At 38.7% G+C, this 14,417-nt stretch overlaps 1 protein-coding gene across 1 annotated transcript in view; it reads right to left on the reverse strand.

Annotated features, from left to right (window-relative positions):
- Positions 1–6,848: 6,848 nt before the first annotated feature.
- The window catches only part of LOC126070011 (skin secretory protein xP2-like), a 102,237-nt gene continuing 94,668 nt past the window's right edge, over positions 6,849–14,417 (reverse strand). The window contains exon 4 of the mRNA XM_049873754.1: positions 6,849–14,384. Within this exon, the coding sequence (XP_049729711.1) occupies positions 14,266–14,384 (119 nt within the window). The 3' untranslated portion in view covers positions 6,849–14,265. The remainder of the gene's footprint in view (positions 14,385–14,417) is intronic.

Consider the following 14,417-nt stretch of genomic DNA (forward strand, 5'->3'; position numbering starts at 1 on the left):
TATGGAGTCCAGAATACTCACCAGAATCCTAAAGAAGCCATACTAATATCAAGCATCTCTCCCAGCTTGTGGTCACACGGGATTAAGTCCTAGGGCTGGTGCACAGTTTTTTTTAATGCTGCCCCAGCCCCCAACTAAGACCATGTGGGCTATCAGCCCTTTCTCTCACTCCCATTCCCTGAGGAGAAAAGCAGCAACAGCCATGTGGTGGATTCTCTTCACAAAACAGCAGGGCAGAACATGGACTACTGTCCCCTGAAACTGTGTTCTCAGGGGGAATGATATGCATTGGAAGTACACTGGGTAGGAGATGAGAGAGGTGGTCTGAGAAGGTAAAGTGGCAGGGACAGGATGGGAGAGCACCTCTGCAGCAGGAAAATGGAACACTCACAGGATCAAGCACTCTAGATTAACCATTCACTCATGCAACAAAGTTATGGAACAGTTAATATGTGCCAGACTCTATTCTAGGTGCTTGGGACTTACCAGTGAATCAAACAAAGATTTCTGCCCTCATGTAGCTTACATTATAGCTGGGAGACACTAAGATGTATATAAGCGACAATAACAACAACAAAATACATAAGTAAATTATATCTACCTATCTAATGGCACAGTGGTTAAGAGCTTGGTTGCTAACCCAAAGGTTGGCAGTTCAAATGCTCAAGCCGCTGTTTGGAAACCCTATACGGCAGTTCTACTATGTGCCATAGGGTTGCTCTGAGTTGGAATCAACTTGATGGCAACGGGATCTACCTACCTACCTATCTACCTCTCTATCTATCTATATCTAAAACCCATTGTTGTCAAGTGAATTCTAACTCACGGCAACTCATGTGTTACAGAGTAGAACTGTGCTCCATAGGGTTTTCTTGGCTGAAATTTTTACGGGAAGCAGATTGCCTTTCATCTGCAGTCCCGCTGGGTGGGTTTGAACTACCAACCTTTTGGTCAGCAGCTGAGAGCAAACTGTTTGCACCAGGGACCTATTGAATAAATATGTTACATATAAAATGCAGCTTTTCTTAAAATTGGTTTTCTGCAGGAATTGTCTCATGTGCTATTTCCAGGATCAGAAGTCTCTGCCTGCAGTGTTCAGAGTCCCTTTAAGATCCTTTCACTTTGGCTCTGTGTTTCTTCCCCAGGAAGGGAACTCTCCCTTTGCAGAAATTCAAGTATAAATTTTAGGAAGTCATTCACAGAGTGAGATGACCCTGGATGTGTTATTTCATGAATATCTTTAATCTCTGAAAAGCCTGCTTTTTAACTGGATTTTAACAAACTTTCCAAAACTGGCTCAGGAAATATAATTGGCTAAAACCAAATTAAAACACACAGGTCTTCAATTCTGAATTTATTAGAACATGTCTACCGAGCTGGGCATGCATAGTACTGGATAAAGACAGCCAGGAGCCTCACTGATGACGATCTAAAATCCACACATCTCCTCAGTAGTAAATAGGGGATGAGACAATAAAAAGTACTCAACTGTGAGGAAGGCAGACATTTCAGTTCTCCTTTTGCTACATTAAACAATAGAGCCTGCAGTCTAGAGTGACAGGAGGAGAAAGCCAAGCAAGAAATAATGACTACAGGTGTGTAGTGCCCACAATCAAACCCTGACCCCATTTCAGGGCCCAGCCCTACAGCAGTTGAGTGTATCCAATTCCAGCTGAATTTAATGGTAGCTTTTTTCTTTTTTTTTGGAAGATACTCTTTAAGGTCTTCTGGGCTCATCTTTTTAGGAAAACAAAATCAGTTCATTTATATTTAAAGAATACACTTCAAAAGAGAGTATAAATGAGTCATCAAACTCCTTCTCCACCCAACCCCAGGCCTATACATCAATTCTATTTTTAACTTCTTAAATTAAGAAAGCAAAACTTAGTAGCCGTGGGCAGTTGAAACTTTAATGAAACTTGATTAAGCCAACACTCAATTAAAAGACAATGTAGGTCGCACTTAGATATAATTTATAGAATGTATAGCAACATTCCTTATACCTGTTTTGATGAACATTTTTAAGAGCAGGTCCCACTCACTTTTCTCACTTCCCCTCCTCACCAGCTGTCTTAGACTGAGTTCTCTAGAAAAGGAAAACCAGTGAAGTGAGAGAGATTTATATCAAAGAAATGGATCACATGATTGGAAAGGCTGGCAAGTCCCACCCGGTGGGTCAGGCATCAGGCATCAGGCTTCTCCTGACTCATGTAGCTGCAGGGACTGATGAACCCAAGACCCACAGGTCAGTTGGCAGGCTGTTGGCTAGAGCAGTGAAAGCTGATGAATCAAAGATCAGCAGGTTAAATGGCAGGCTGCTGGCCCAAGTCCCAAGAACTGGAGGTCAGATGCTTATGAGCCGAATGCAGGATTCAGAGCAGAGCAAAAGGCAGGAAACTTTGCCAGAAAGTTCTCATATATTGGATGTAGGCACACCTCCAAGGAAACTCCCTTTCAGTTGATTGTCTGCTCATAGCAGATCTCATCACGGAAGTGATTACATCATTATACAACTGCCAAACTACATCACAACTGCCAAACCACTGGGAATCATGGCTCAACCAAGTTGACACACACCCTTAAGGATCACACTGGCTCCATCTATGTTTGCTGCCACCATTCTAGTGAAGCTGCTCTGAGTTTAGAATGACAATGGACCCATCAGTCCTTCACTGGCACATCCTTAATATTCTACACATTTGGTTTTCTACTCTTATAGAATTGCCCTAATATCTTGGCTCCTATGACTGCCTTTGCTTGGTTCACTTCATCTGGCTTCTCATCAGACTCCTTCACTTCAGTGCCTTCTCTTCTTTCCCTCATTTCTTAAATGGAAGTAGAACCCTGAATCCAGTCATTGGTTCTCTTCTCATTCAGTATTAACCACTCTAGAGTTTCCACTACCATGTTTTAAGCCCTGGATTTCCCAAATACTTCACTCTGAATATTCAACTATCTGCTGAACATCTACAAATGAATGTCCCACTTCATGTCAAGAAGACTGATAGAGAAACTCATTTTCTTTCTCTCTTCCTAGTCTAAATTCTCAATATCCTCTGTTTATGTTCTCTAAGCCTCTTGGGCTGGAAACTTGGTTGGAATTTTCTTCAAGTCCTTCTTCTCTCTCATTTCCCACATTTAATATCCATTCTAATCTCATCTATTTTCATTTGAATTTCCGTTCTCAATGCCACTTTCCATACTTTGGCTTATAAATTCCTGTATGGATTATTACACTAGCCTCTTGACCGATATTCTTTTTTTTCTCTCCCTTTCTTTAAGAAATACTGATCCATTTCCTATTATATGCCAACATTGTGCTAGCATCTTGGGATACAAGATGAATCAGACCAGGTTCCCTTTTCAAGGAGCTCACAATGCAGTGAGGAAGAAGGATGTGAACACTCACTTCTGTACACTATGATGTTGTTGGGTGCCACTGAGTCCATTCTGACTCATAGAGACCCCATGTGACACCGTAGAACTGCCCCATAGAATTTTCTAGGCTGTAATCTTTACAGGATCAGATTGTCATGTTTTTCTCCCATGGAGCCACTGGGGCTTTGAACCGCCAACCTTTCATGGTTAACAGCCAAGTGCTTAACCATTGTGCCACCAGGCATGTCTGCTATGATACATGCCCAGAGAGAGGTATGATTAATTTTGTTTGCAGGAGGTGGACAGGAGGAGTTAGGATGGGCTTAAGAGAGAAGTTGGCTTTTGAGCTGGGATTTGGGGATGGATAGGATTTCACCAGATGGAAAGCCACAGGAAAGGGCATACCAGGTCAAGAGTTCAATACGTGCAAATTCAGAGACTTTAGGTGTGAAGTGTGTTTAGTAGTCTGGTGTCCACTGAGTACAGACTGTGAAGTGAGCAGTTTGGAGACATGAGGCTGGAAGGTGGGTTGGGCCAGACTGTGAGTGTGAGTTTTAATCTACAAATAGATTGGAAAACCATCAGTTTCACTTTCCCTTCTAATTAAATAGCAAGTTCTGATTAGAACCAACAAACTCATGCTTGATCCTGATTTCTTTTCACCCATTCCATTGACCCTGCACTATTTTGGGCCCCATTCTTGGAGGATCTTAGTCAAATTCCCCTTTTTAGGAATGAGAAAGTCTCTGTATCCAATCCTCACCATTTAGTTAATGATTTTTTCCCCCTCCTCATAGGAATTAAATGGGATGAGCAGTATATGATACCAAGGTCTTCGTGCAAAGTTCATAGAGGACAATCTATACAAAGAGGTGTACTATTTTTTCATTAAAATTTCACTAAATTCCTGCAAGAAATCTCTCTCTCCAGAAATTTTGCTTGCTTGCTGTTTCAGGCTACTAGAGAATAGAGATATATTTGTACATTGGTCCATCATGTGCACATAATAATGAATGGTCTCTCATTTCTGTCCTAGGGCAAGTAATGAAAGCAACCAGAGCACCTCTCACTGAACTAGGATGTGGGTGGTGAGCAAAGCCCTCGCATCTGCCTGTTAAAGGGGAGTATTCCATACCTCCTTGGTGGGCTATGCCACTCAGGCTTTTGAAGTCTCCCACATAGACAAAGGAGCCCTGGTGGAGTAGTGGCTAAGAGCTTGGCTGCTAACCAAAAGGTCAGCAATTTGAATTCAAACCCTCCTTGGAAACTCTATGGGGTAGTTCTGCTCTGTCCCTTAGGGGGGCTATAGTTGGAATCAACTCAACGGCAATGGGTACATAGACAAAAGGGTGCAAAAAGCAGAGCTGCTCGTTTCCAACTGTGGCTTTGAATAGAAAATAAATGGAATTGCAGAATAATCCTTTGTCTGGTTCCAAACAGGCTTGGTGTTTGAGAACTTATTATTTATTACATAGAATGAAAGTAGGCCTTAGAGAAGGGAAGATCCCTAATTCTGGGAAGATTTTAAAATAGGCTCTCACTATGTCTCACCTAGATTATTGTACTGTCAGGCTGATGGTCTCTCTGCTTCTTGTCTTTCTTCTTCTGGTTTAGTGTACATTCTATTCTCTGATTTAGCTGTCTAAAAACCTATCTTCCTCTTCCCTGTTTAAACACTTCAGTGCACTTCCTGTCTCGTAGGGTATAAGGTCTAAAATTGCTTGCTATAGCATGCCCGCCTGTCCAGCCTCAAGATCTATCTTGACCCAACAACAGCACATATATTTTCTGGGAATAACCCCCCAAATATGTGGGCGCTGTATAATTTGTGCCTCTACCAGGGATTCTTGACTCACACTCTTTGTAAATCACTAGGGAGCCCGTGGATTGATTTCTGAGGTTCCTTAATTTCCTGAAATTAATGCTCATAGTGAGTAAGATAAACATTAGCACATTCTCTGTATCTTTTATATGATTTGCAAGTAGGTCCTTAAGCTCCAAAAGGATAAGAACCACATTAAACCTATTTAGAGCTAGGGCACTTGATAACCAAATGTGATAGAACAATATATAAAATAAAAAATAGATAACAGCATTTCAGAGTCTGATCATCAAGGACAGAACCTCATTTATGAAATGTAAGAACTGATATCCAGGAAAAACAGTGACTTACCTCAGGGCTCTTACGCCCTGAGACACACGACTTATATTTAATGGTCTATTTTCTTCTCTATATTGTTAGTTGTCTCATACATTATTCTTATTTTCCAACTAGAATATAGTGACAGCTACTTGAAATCAGGGGCTGTGCCTTGATGATGATGATTATGATGATGACAATGACAAAAAGGATTATTTTGGTGGAAATTGTGATTAAGGAACTAGTCCAAGGTCAGAGGCTAATCATTATTGGGTTTTAAATCAAGGCACAAGAAATGTGTACTCTTACACAGCGCTTTTTTTTTCTTCTAGTTGCCCTTGAGTAGATCGCAACTTCTTATGACCCCATGTGTGTCAGAACAGAACTGCGCCCCATAGGGTTTTCAATGGTTGATTTTTCATAGATGGATCACCATGCCCTTCTCCTGAGGCACCTCTTGGTGGAACTGAACCACCAACATTTTGGTTAGCACCTGAGCATGCTAACCAAGGACTCCTTACACAGTGCTAATTCTTATATATTTAGAGTACTCAACGTATCTCTCAAAAATCCTGGACAATGAAAATTTACTCATTTAGATCAAGTATGCTCAATAGATCAGGCAAAAAAGTAAACATGAGATTAAAAAAACTACTTTTGAAATGATGGATCAACTCATTTGCAGATTTGTGCCCAAGTGATTTATGGATTGATTAAAGAAACTGCCATTTACCGTTTTACCTTTTATTGGGCTACAAAAAGCAGACGAACTTGCTCTGCTATTTTGTTTACCTTTTACCAGCTAATGCAAAGCTTTCCAATGTCTGCTCTGGGTTTTATAAAAGGTTTTAGGAATGGTTTTATTTTGCTAGAGAACTACAGTGCCCTCTACTGTTACTTTTCTGCCATTTCAGTCAAGTATCTAAAGATGCTTGATTTATTGTAAAAGTCATCCTACACATAAAAGCAGTAAATTCATTTCTGATAAAGCTAAAGGAAAGTTGTGGAATTTGCTTATAAAAAGGAAAATTATCATTGAGTAAGCATTTTGAATCATTTACATGTTTTATAATGTGATCAATAAATATAATCCCAAACATTTACCTTAATCATGTTTTGTCACTTCCATTTTGTCTTAAAAATGCAAATTCCACTTTATAGAGAAATGTTTCAACTTCTGACATTGGTTTCAATTCATTTTATACAGCTTAATTTATTTTACTAAGTTAACTAATTTTTTAAAAAGATGAACAAAATATTCCAAATTTAAATATTCAGAAGCATAAAATTATTTAAAAAAGGGCTAATCATGATTTTCTGAATGCAATTAATTATATTTACTACCGAGAAAAAAAAATCTGAGTCTTGTTAAGATGTCATGTGATTAACATTCTAAATAACTTAAAAAATGCAATAGTCTTAGAAGTTCACATATTTGCTCCTTGTCAACTTAAATTTTGACCAATAATTATGCAATTTCCTTAGCAAAAGGATTCCAAGTTATCTTGGAATTACACTATTACAAACAGCATCATTAAAAAAAAGTCATCTCCAAGTCTTAATATTTCAGTTATCTACATGCTTAGACGCGACAGCAACTAACTACAACAACAACAACGTGCTTAGAGGGCTAGGGTCTGTAGAGAATATTCTCTTATGAGTTCATAAATATAATAATTTCAGAAATGGTTCTCTCTTTCTTGATCTCTTTTTTTTCTAGGACTCTGCCATCACTGCCAAGCCTTTAAAAATTTTCTAGCTGTTGGTAGCTATTCAGCTCTTGCACAAAGACACAAATCTTGGCTGCTGGCCTTTTGGCATCTGCTAATATTTTCACAGACCTTGAATGAACTTTCTGTCTGTTCATGGAGCTTCAGAGGCTGACAACAGCAATAGCTTCTGTTTGTCTTTTGCACCCTTCACTTATAATCCCTTCCATAAACCACTTGAAAATACTAAGCCATTCAGGGATAGAGAGGAAAAAGAAGAAAATCTAAGTCCCCTTCTTACCTTTTTTTTTTAATGTTGTAAGTATATATATAACAAAACATTTCCCATTTCCATATTTTTTTGTACATATACAGTTCCGTTGTGCAACCATCGCCGCCATTCATTTCCAAAATTTTCCATTACCCTTACTAGAAGCTCAGTGTCCACCTATGGTGCGATATAAGGAATAAAAAATGATATAAGGAATGGATCTGATTTTATCTTTTCCTAAATGGTTATCCAGTTGTCCCAACACCATGTATTATACAAGCCATCTTTGCCCCAATGATTTGAAATACAAGTTGTATCATATACTATTATTTTTATATGTAGTCGGATCTATTTCTGGAGCTTTCATTCTATTTTGTTGGCCTAGAGATTTATTCTTGTGCCCACCACTGCCCACTGCTGTACCATACTATTTTTATGAAATGCTTTGTAGTACATCTTAATGGTAGAAGTAGCTTGTGTACTTCTTCATCCCCCCCAACTCCTCTTCATTTTCAGTAATTTCCTAGCTATTCTTGTCTATATTTGAAGATCTTTTTAAAATAAAATTTTAATAAATACAAAGAGTGTTTTCACTATATCATCAATAAGTCATATTAAACCTGCAAACAGAGGGGATGGATAGCCACATAATTACCGACTCTAAAAAATAATTTATTTAATCTTTTTATAAGTGTAGAAGAAAATTGTTTCAGTTTAATATACCTTGAAAAAAAATTTATTTTGTTGCTTTATTCCAATATCTCCCTGTTGTTCTCACTCTTCCACCCCCAGGAAAACAAACAGCAACAAATAACAACAAAACAAAAACATGCCCTCACCATATTCTGGTAGCTTCTGCTTTCTACGCAGAAAAAACCCAGTACCATCGAGTCAGTTTCGACTCATAGTGACCCTATAGGGCAGAGTAGAACTGCCCCGTAGAGTTTCCAAGGAGCACCTGGTAGATTCAAACTGCGGACCCTTTGGTTAGCAGCCGTAGCACTTAACCACTACGCCACCAGGGTTTCCTAGATGAGAATAAACATGGAATAAACAACCTTATGATATTTTAACTCATCACTCTTTGGATTAATGGGCCTCTCAAGTGAATCTGTTTATAGCCCTAGAACTAGCTCAAAACCATTGTAGTCTACTGCTTCTGTCTTGTGTCTATACTGAAATGCCTTTACAGAAGGCCAGAGAAGATTAACCCAACCCTAATTCTGTCCTGGTGATTCATGGTTAAATTAGTATGAGTAAAGCTAAGGTCAAATTCACCTGCTTCAAATCTGTGATTCCTAAATCATATCTGCTATCCCTCATTATGTCTTAAATGAATAAGGGAAACCGAAGAAGAACTGACACCTTTGAATTGTGGTGTTGGTGAAGAATATTGAATATACCATGGACTGCCAAAAGAATGAACAAATCTGTCTTGGAAGAAGTACAACCAGAACGCTCCTTAGAGGCAAGGATGGTGAAACTGCATCTTACATACTTTGGACATGTTATTAGGAAGGATCAGTCCCTGAAGAAAGACATCATGCCTGGTAAAGTAGAGGGTCAGTGGAAAAGAGGAAGACCCTCAACAGGACGGATTGACACAGTGGTTGCAACAATGGGCTTAAGCACAACAACAATTGTGAGGATGGCGCAGTACCAGGCATATTTTGTTCTGTTGTGCATAAAGGTCACTATGAGTTGGAACTGACTCAACAGCACCTAACAACAACAACATAGAACTTATGCTTATCGTGATAGTATCTTTCCTTTTGCTTCTGGCATAAATTAGCACTTTACATGTATCTTCCCCATGGCGGGGGGACCCAAAAAACCCTCATACTGACCCTATAGGACAATGAAGGACTGCCCCCATTGAGTTTCCAAGGAGCACCTGGTGAATTCAAACTGCCAATCTTTTGATTAGCAGCCAGGCTCCACAAAAACAGAATCTCTCTTACCATTAATTCTGGAAAAAGTTTTGTAATCTCAAGGATAACCACTGACATAGTCCAAAGCTTTATTTAAAAAATGCAGCTGAAAAGACACATCATTACTATTAAAGTTCTTAATTTTATGTGGCTATGACAAGCCAATGGATCATCTCATGAAGGCTTGAATTTTCAAGCAGAACACAATCCCCCCCATGCTAGAGAACTTTCATCTGAAAAGTATTTGTAAAATACTCTGTGTTGAATCTTTTAGACTTTTGTTAGCCATTTGAACATCTTTTTTTGTGATTTGTGATTTGATATATTTTCCCATTTTCCTATTAAAGTCAAAGTCTTCATGATTTTAAGTGTGCACTATAACGGGTCAATAAACTATGGCCTGCAGGCCAGTCACCGTTTACTGTAAGCCAACTTTTAAAAACATATATGGATAATTTAGTGAATTATTTTAAAGCAAACAGGAGCGTAACTGTTTTATAGATCAAGGAGCACTTTCCACACTTTTTTCCCAGAGCCAATCTCTTCCCCCTGCCGCAGGGGAAACCACTAGACTGACTTTTATGGCAATCACTTTCTTTTCTTTAGTTTTACTTCTTAAATCTCTAAACAATAGTTTCATTTTGCCTTATTTATTTATTTTTTTTACCTTTATGTAAAGGGAATTGATAGTAGGTATAATTTTGGGTCCTGCTTCTTTTTTTAGTTAAACGTTTTATTTTGAGACAACTGAAAATTCACATGCTGTTGTATGTGAGCGCTCCCATGTACTCTTCTTGCAGTTTTTTCCCAAAGGCAGCATCTGGCAAAACTATAGTACAATATCATACTCAAAATATTAACATTGTATAATCCACAAATCTTACTCAGATTTCGTTTTACTAGTATGCATTGTTGTTGTCGTTAGGTGCCATCGAGTCAGTTCCAACTTAGAGCTACCCTATAGGACAGAGTAGAACTGCTCTACAGGGTTCCAAGGAACGGTTGGTGGATTTGAACTGCTGACGTTTTGATTCGCAGCCAAGCACTTAACCATTCATTGTACCACCAGGGCTTCTTTCTCCAAACACAGCTTCTACAAACTTTCATGCACAGGTTTTTGTGTGAATGTAAGTTTCCACTTCTTTGAGATAAATGAATAAGAGTGTAATTGTTGGGTTGTATGGAAGTTGCAAGTTTAGTTTTTAAAGAAACTGCCAAACTATTTTCTACAGTGGCTGTATCATTTTATATTCTTTCCAGGAATGTATGAGCCATCCAGTTTCTCTGCATCCTTGCCAGCATCTGGAGTTGTCACTATTTTTTTTTTTTAATTTTAGCCTTTCTGATAGGTATGTAGTAATATATCATTGTGGTTTTAAGTTGTATTTTCCTAATATTTAATGATATTGAACATTCTTCTATGTGCTTATTTGCTATCAGCATATCATCTTCAGTGAAATATCTTTTTACAACTTCTTCCGATTTTCTAATTGAATAGTTTTTTTTTTTTTACTGTTGAGTTTTGGTAGTTCTTTATATATTCTAAGTGCAAGGCCTTTATTGGACTTTGGCTTGCAAATGTTTTTCCCAGTCTTTAGCTTGTCTTTTCATCATCTTCATAGCATCTTTCACAGTGCAAAAGTTTTTAATTTTGGTGAGGTCCAATTTTTCAATTTTTCCTTTTATGGATCTTGTTTTTAGGGTCAAGCATAAGAGCTCTTTGCCTAGCCCTAGGTTCTGAAGATTTTTTTTTTTTTTGTCTTTCTAAAAGTTTTATAATTTTACATTTAAATTCATGCTTTATTTTGAGTTAATTTTTTGTATAAGATGTAAGATTTAGGCCGACGTTAATTTTTCTTTTTTTTCTTATAATTTGTTGGGAAGTCTACCTTCTTCCACTGAATTGTTTCTATGGCTTTATAAAAAATTAATTGGTCTACTACTCAGCCAGAAAGAGAAATGAAGTCCTGGTACATGCTACAATGTGGATGTAGCTTGAAGAGGTTATGTTAAATGAAATAAGTAATCGCGGAAGGACAAATACTGTATGACCTCACTTATATAAAAAGACAAGAGGCAAATACACAAAGACCAAAGTTTATTAGTGGTTGCTAAGAAGGAAACGCTGGCGGTGTAGTTGTTAAGTACTACAGCTGCTAACCAAGAGGTCAGCAGTTTGAATCCACCAGGTGCTCCTTGGAAACTCTGTGGGGCAGTTCTACTCTGTCCTGTAGGGTCACTATGAGTCAGAAACGACTCAATGACAGTGTGTGGTGGTGGTGGAAGGAGGGGAAGGGAAAGGGAAGTTATTGCTTATGAAGCACTGAGTTTTGGTTTAAAGTGATGAAAAAATCACCTTAAGGATACGGGTTGCACAGCTGATTAATGTAATTGATGTCAGTAAGTTGTATACCTGTACAAAATTGAATCGGCAAATGTTATATGATAGATATATTTACAGCAACAACAACAACATCAACAACAAAAGAGCAGCTGCTGAGGCTGCTTATGTAAGCCAAATGCCTCACGGGATGTAGTTTTTGCTTTGGTGGTTTAGAGTCATAGCTTCATGAGACATCCCAGTCAGCTGGCCTAATACTGTGTTTAGTGCTTTTGTTCTACCCCCTAGTGCCTGGGGTCTTAAAAGCTTGCAAGTGGCCATCCAAGGTACAATTGGTTTCTATTCACCTTGAGAAACAGAGGAAGGAGAGTCAGGAATAGGAGAAAGAAATGGGAGGTGTGGCTTATTGCCTCCATGAACAACTGTCCCCTTTGCCATGAGACCAGAAGAACTGGATGGTGAACGGTTTGATCAAAGATTCTGTAGAAGAATTCTGATTAAAAATGGGAAAATACAGAAGAAAATTTCAAATTCTCATGAAATTCAGAATTTCTAGATCCATGGAGGCTGGATAAACTGCTGATATAACCTTTAAACCTTATACCAAAATATCCCCTGAAGTCTTCTTCAAACCAAACAATGTTGTTGTTGTTAGGTGCCGTTGAGTCGGTTCCAACTCATAGTGACCCTATGTACAACAGAATGAAACAGTGCCCAGTCGTGCGCCATCCTCACAATTGTTGTTATGCTTAAACTCATTGTTGCAGCTACTGTGTCAATCCATCTCGTTGAGGGTCTTCCTCTTTTTCGCTGACCCTCTACTCCACCAAGTATGATGTCCTTTTCCAGGGACTGATCCCTCCTGACATGTCCAAAGAATTGAGACATAGTCCCTCCATCCTTGCTTCTAAGAAGCATTCTGGTTGTACTTCTTTCAAGATTAATTTGTTCTTTTGGCAGTCCATGGTATATTCAATATTCTTCGCCAACACCACAATTCAAAGGCACCAATTCTTCTTTGGTGTTCCGTATTCATCATCCAGCTTTCACCTGCATATGAGGCAACTGAGAACACTATGGCTTGGGTCAGGCGCACTTTAGTCTTCAAGGTGACATCTTTGCTTTTCAACACATTAAAGAAGTCTTTTGCAACAGATCTGTCCAATGCAATGCTGCTTTTGATTTTATGACTGCTGCTTCCATGGCTGTTGATTGTGGATCCAAGTAAAATGAAATCCTTGCAAGCTTCAATCTTTTTTCTGTTAATCATGATGTTGCTTATTGGTCCAGTTGTGAGGATTTTTGTCTTCTTTATGTTGAAGTGTAATCCATAGTGAAGGCTGTGGTCTTTGATCTTCACTAGTAAGTGCTTCAAGTCCTTTTCACTTTCAGCAAGCAAGGTTGTGTCATCTGCACAACGCAGGTTGTTAAGGAGTCTTTCTCTAATCCTGACGCCCAGTTCTTCTTCATATAGTCCAGTTTTTTGGATTATTTGCTCAGCATACAGATCGAATAGGTATGATGAAATGATACAACCCTGACACACACCTTTCCTGACTTTAAATCATGCAGTATCCCCTTGTTCTGTTCAAACAACTGCCTCTTGATCTAGCAGAGGTTCTTCATGAATTCAATTAAGTGTTCTGGAGTTGCCATTCTTTGAAATGTTATCCATAATTTGTTATGATCCACACAGTTGATTGCCTTTGCACGGTCGATAAAACACAGGTAAAGATCTTGGTATTCTCTGCTTTCAGCCAGGATCCATCTGACATCAGCAATGATATCCCTGGTTCCACGTCCTCTTCTGAATCTGGCTTGAATATCTGGCAGTTCCTTGTCAATATACTGCTGCAGCTGCTTTTGAATGATCTTCAGCAAAATTTTACTTGTGTGTGATATTAATGATATCGTCCAATAATTTCCACATTCGGTTGGATCACCTTTCTTCGGAACAGGCATAAATATGAATCTCTTCCAGTCTACTGGCCAGGTAGCTGTCTTCCAAATTTCCTGGCATAGACGAGTGAGCATTTCCAGTGCTGCATTCATTTGTTGAAACATCTCAGTTGGTATTCCGTCGATTCCTATAGCCTTGCTTTTCACCAGTGCCTTCAGTGCGGCTTGGACTTCTTCCTTCAGTACCATCAGTTCCTGACCATATGCTGCCTCCTGAAATCAGTGAACGTCAACCAATTCTTTTTGGTATAGTCACTCTGTGTATTCCTTTCCATTTTCTTTTGATGCTTCCTGCGTTGTTTAATATTTCCCCCATAGAGTCCTTCAATATTGCAACTCGAGGCTTGAATTTTTTCTTCAGTTTGTTCAGCTTGAGAAATGCCGAGCATGTTCTTCCCTTTTGGTTTTCTATCTCTAGTTCTTTGCACATCCCATCATAATACTTTACTTTGTCTTCTCGAGCTGCCCTTTGAAATCTTCTGTTCAGCTCTTTTTTCTCTTTATCATTTCTTTCTTTTGCTTTAGCTGCTCAACATTTAAGAGCAAGTTTGAGTCTCTTCTGACATCCGTTTTGGTCTTTTCTTTCTTTCCTGTCTTTTTAACGACCTCTTGCTTTCTTCATGTATGATGTCCTTGATGTCATTCCACAATTCATCTAAAAAAATAGTTTAGCTGAATTAGTAAAGAA

This window comes from Elephas maximus, chromosome 1 (genome assembly GCF_024166365.1).
Source record: "Elephas maximus indicus isolate mEleMax1 chromosome 1, mEleMax1 primary haplotype, whole genome shotgun sequence".
NCBI classification, from domain to species: domain Eukaryota; kingdom Metazoa; phylum Chordata; class Mammalia; order Proboscidea; family Elephantidae; genus Elephas; species Elephas maximus.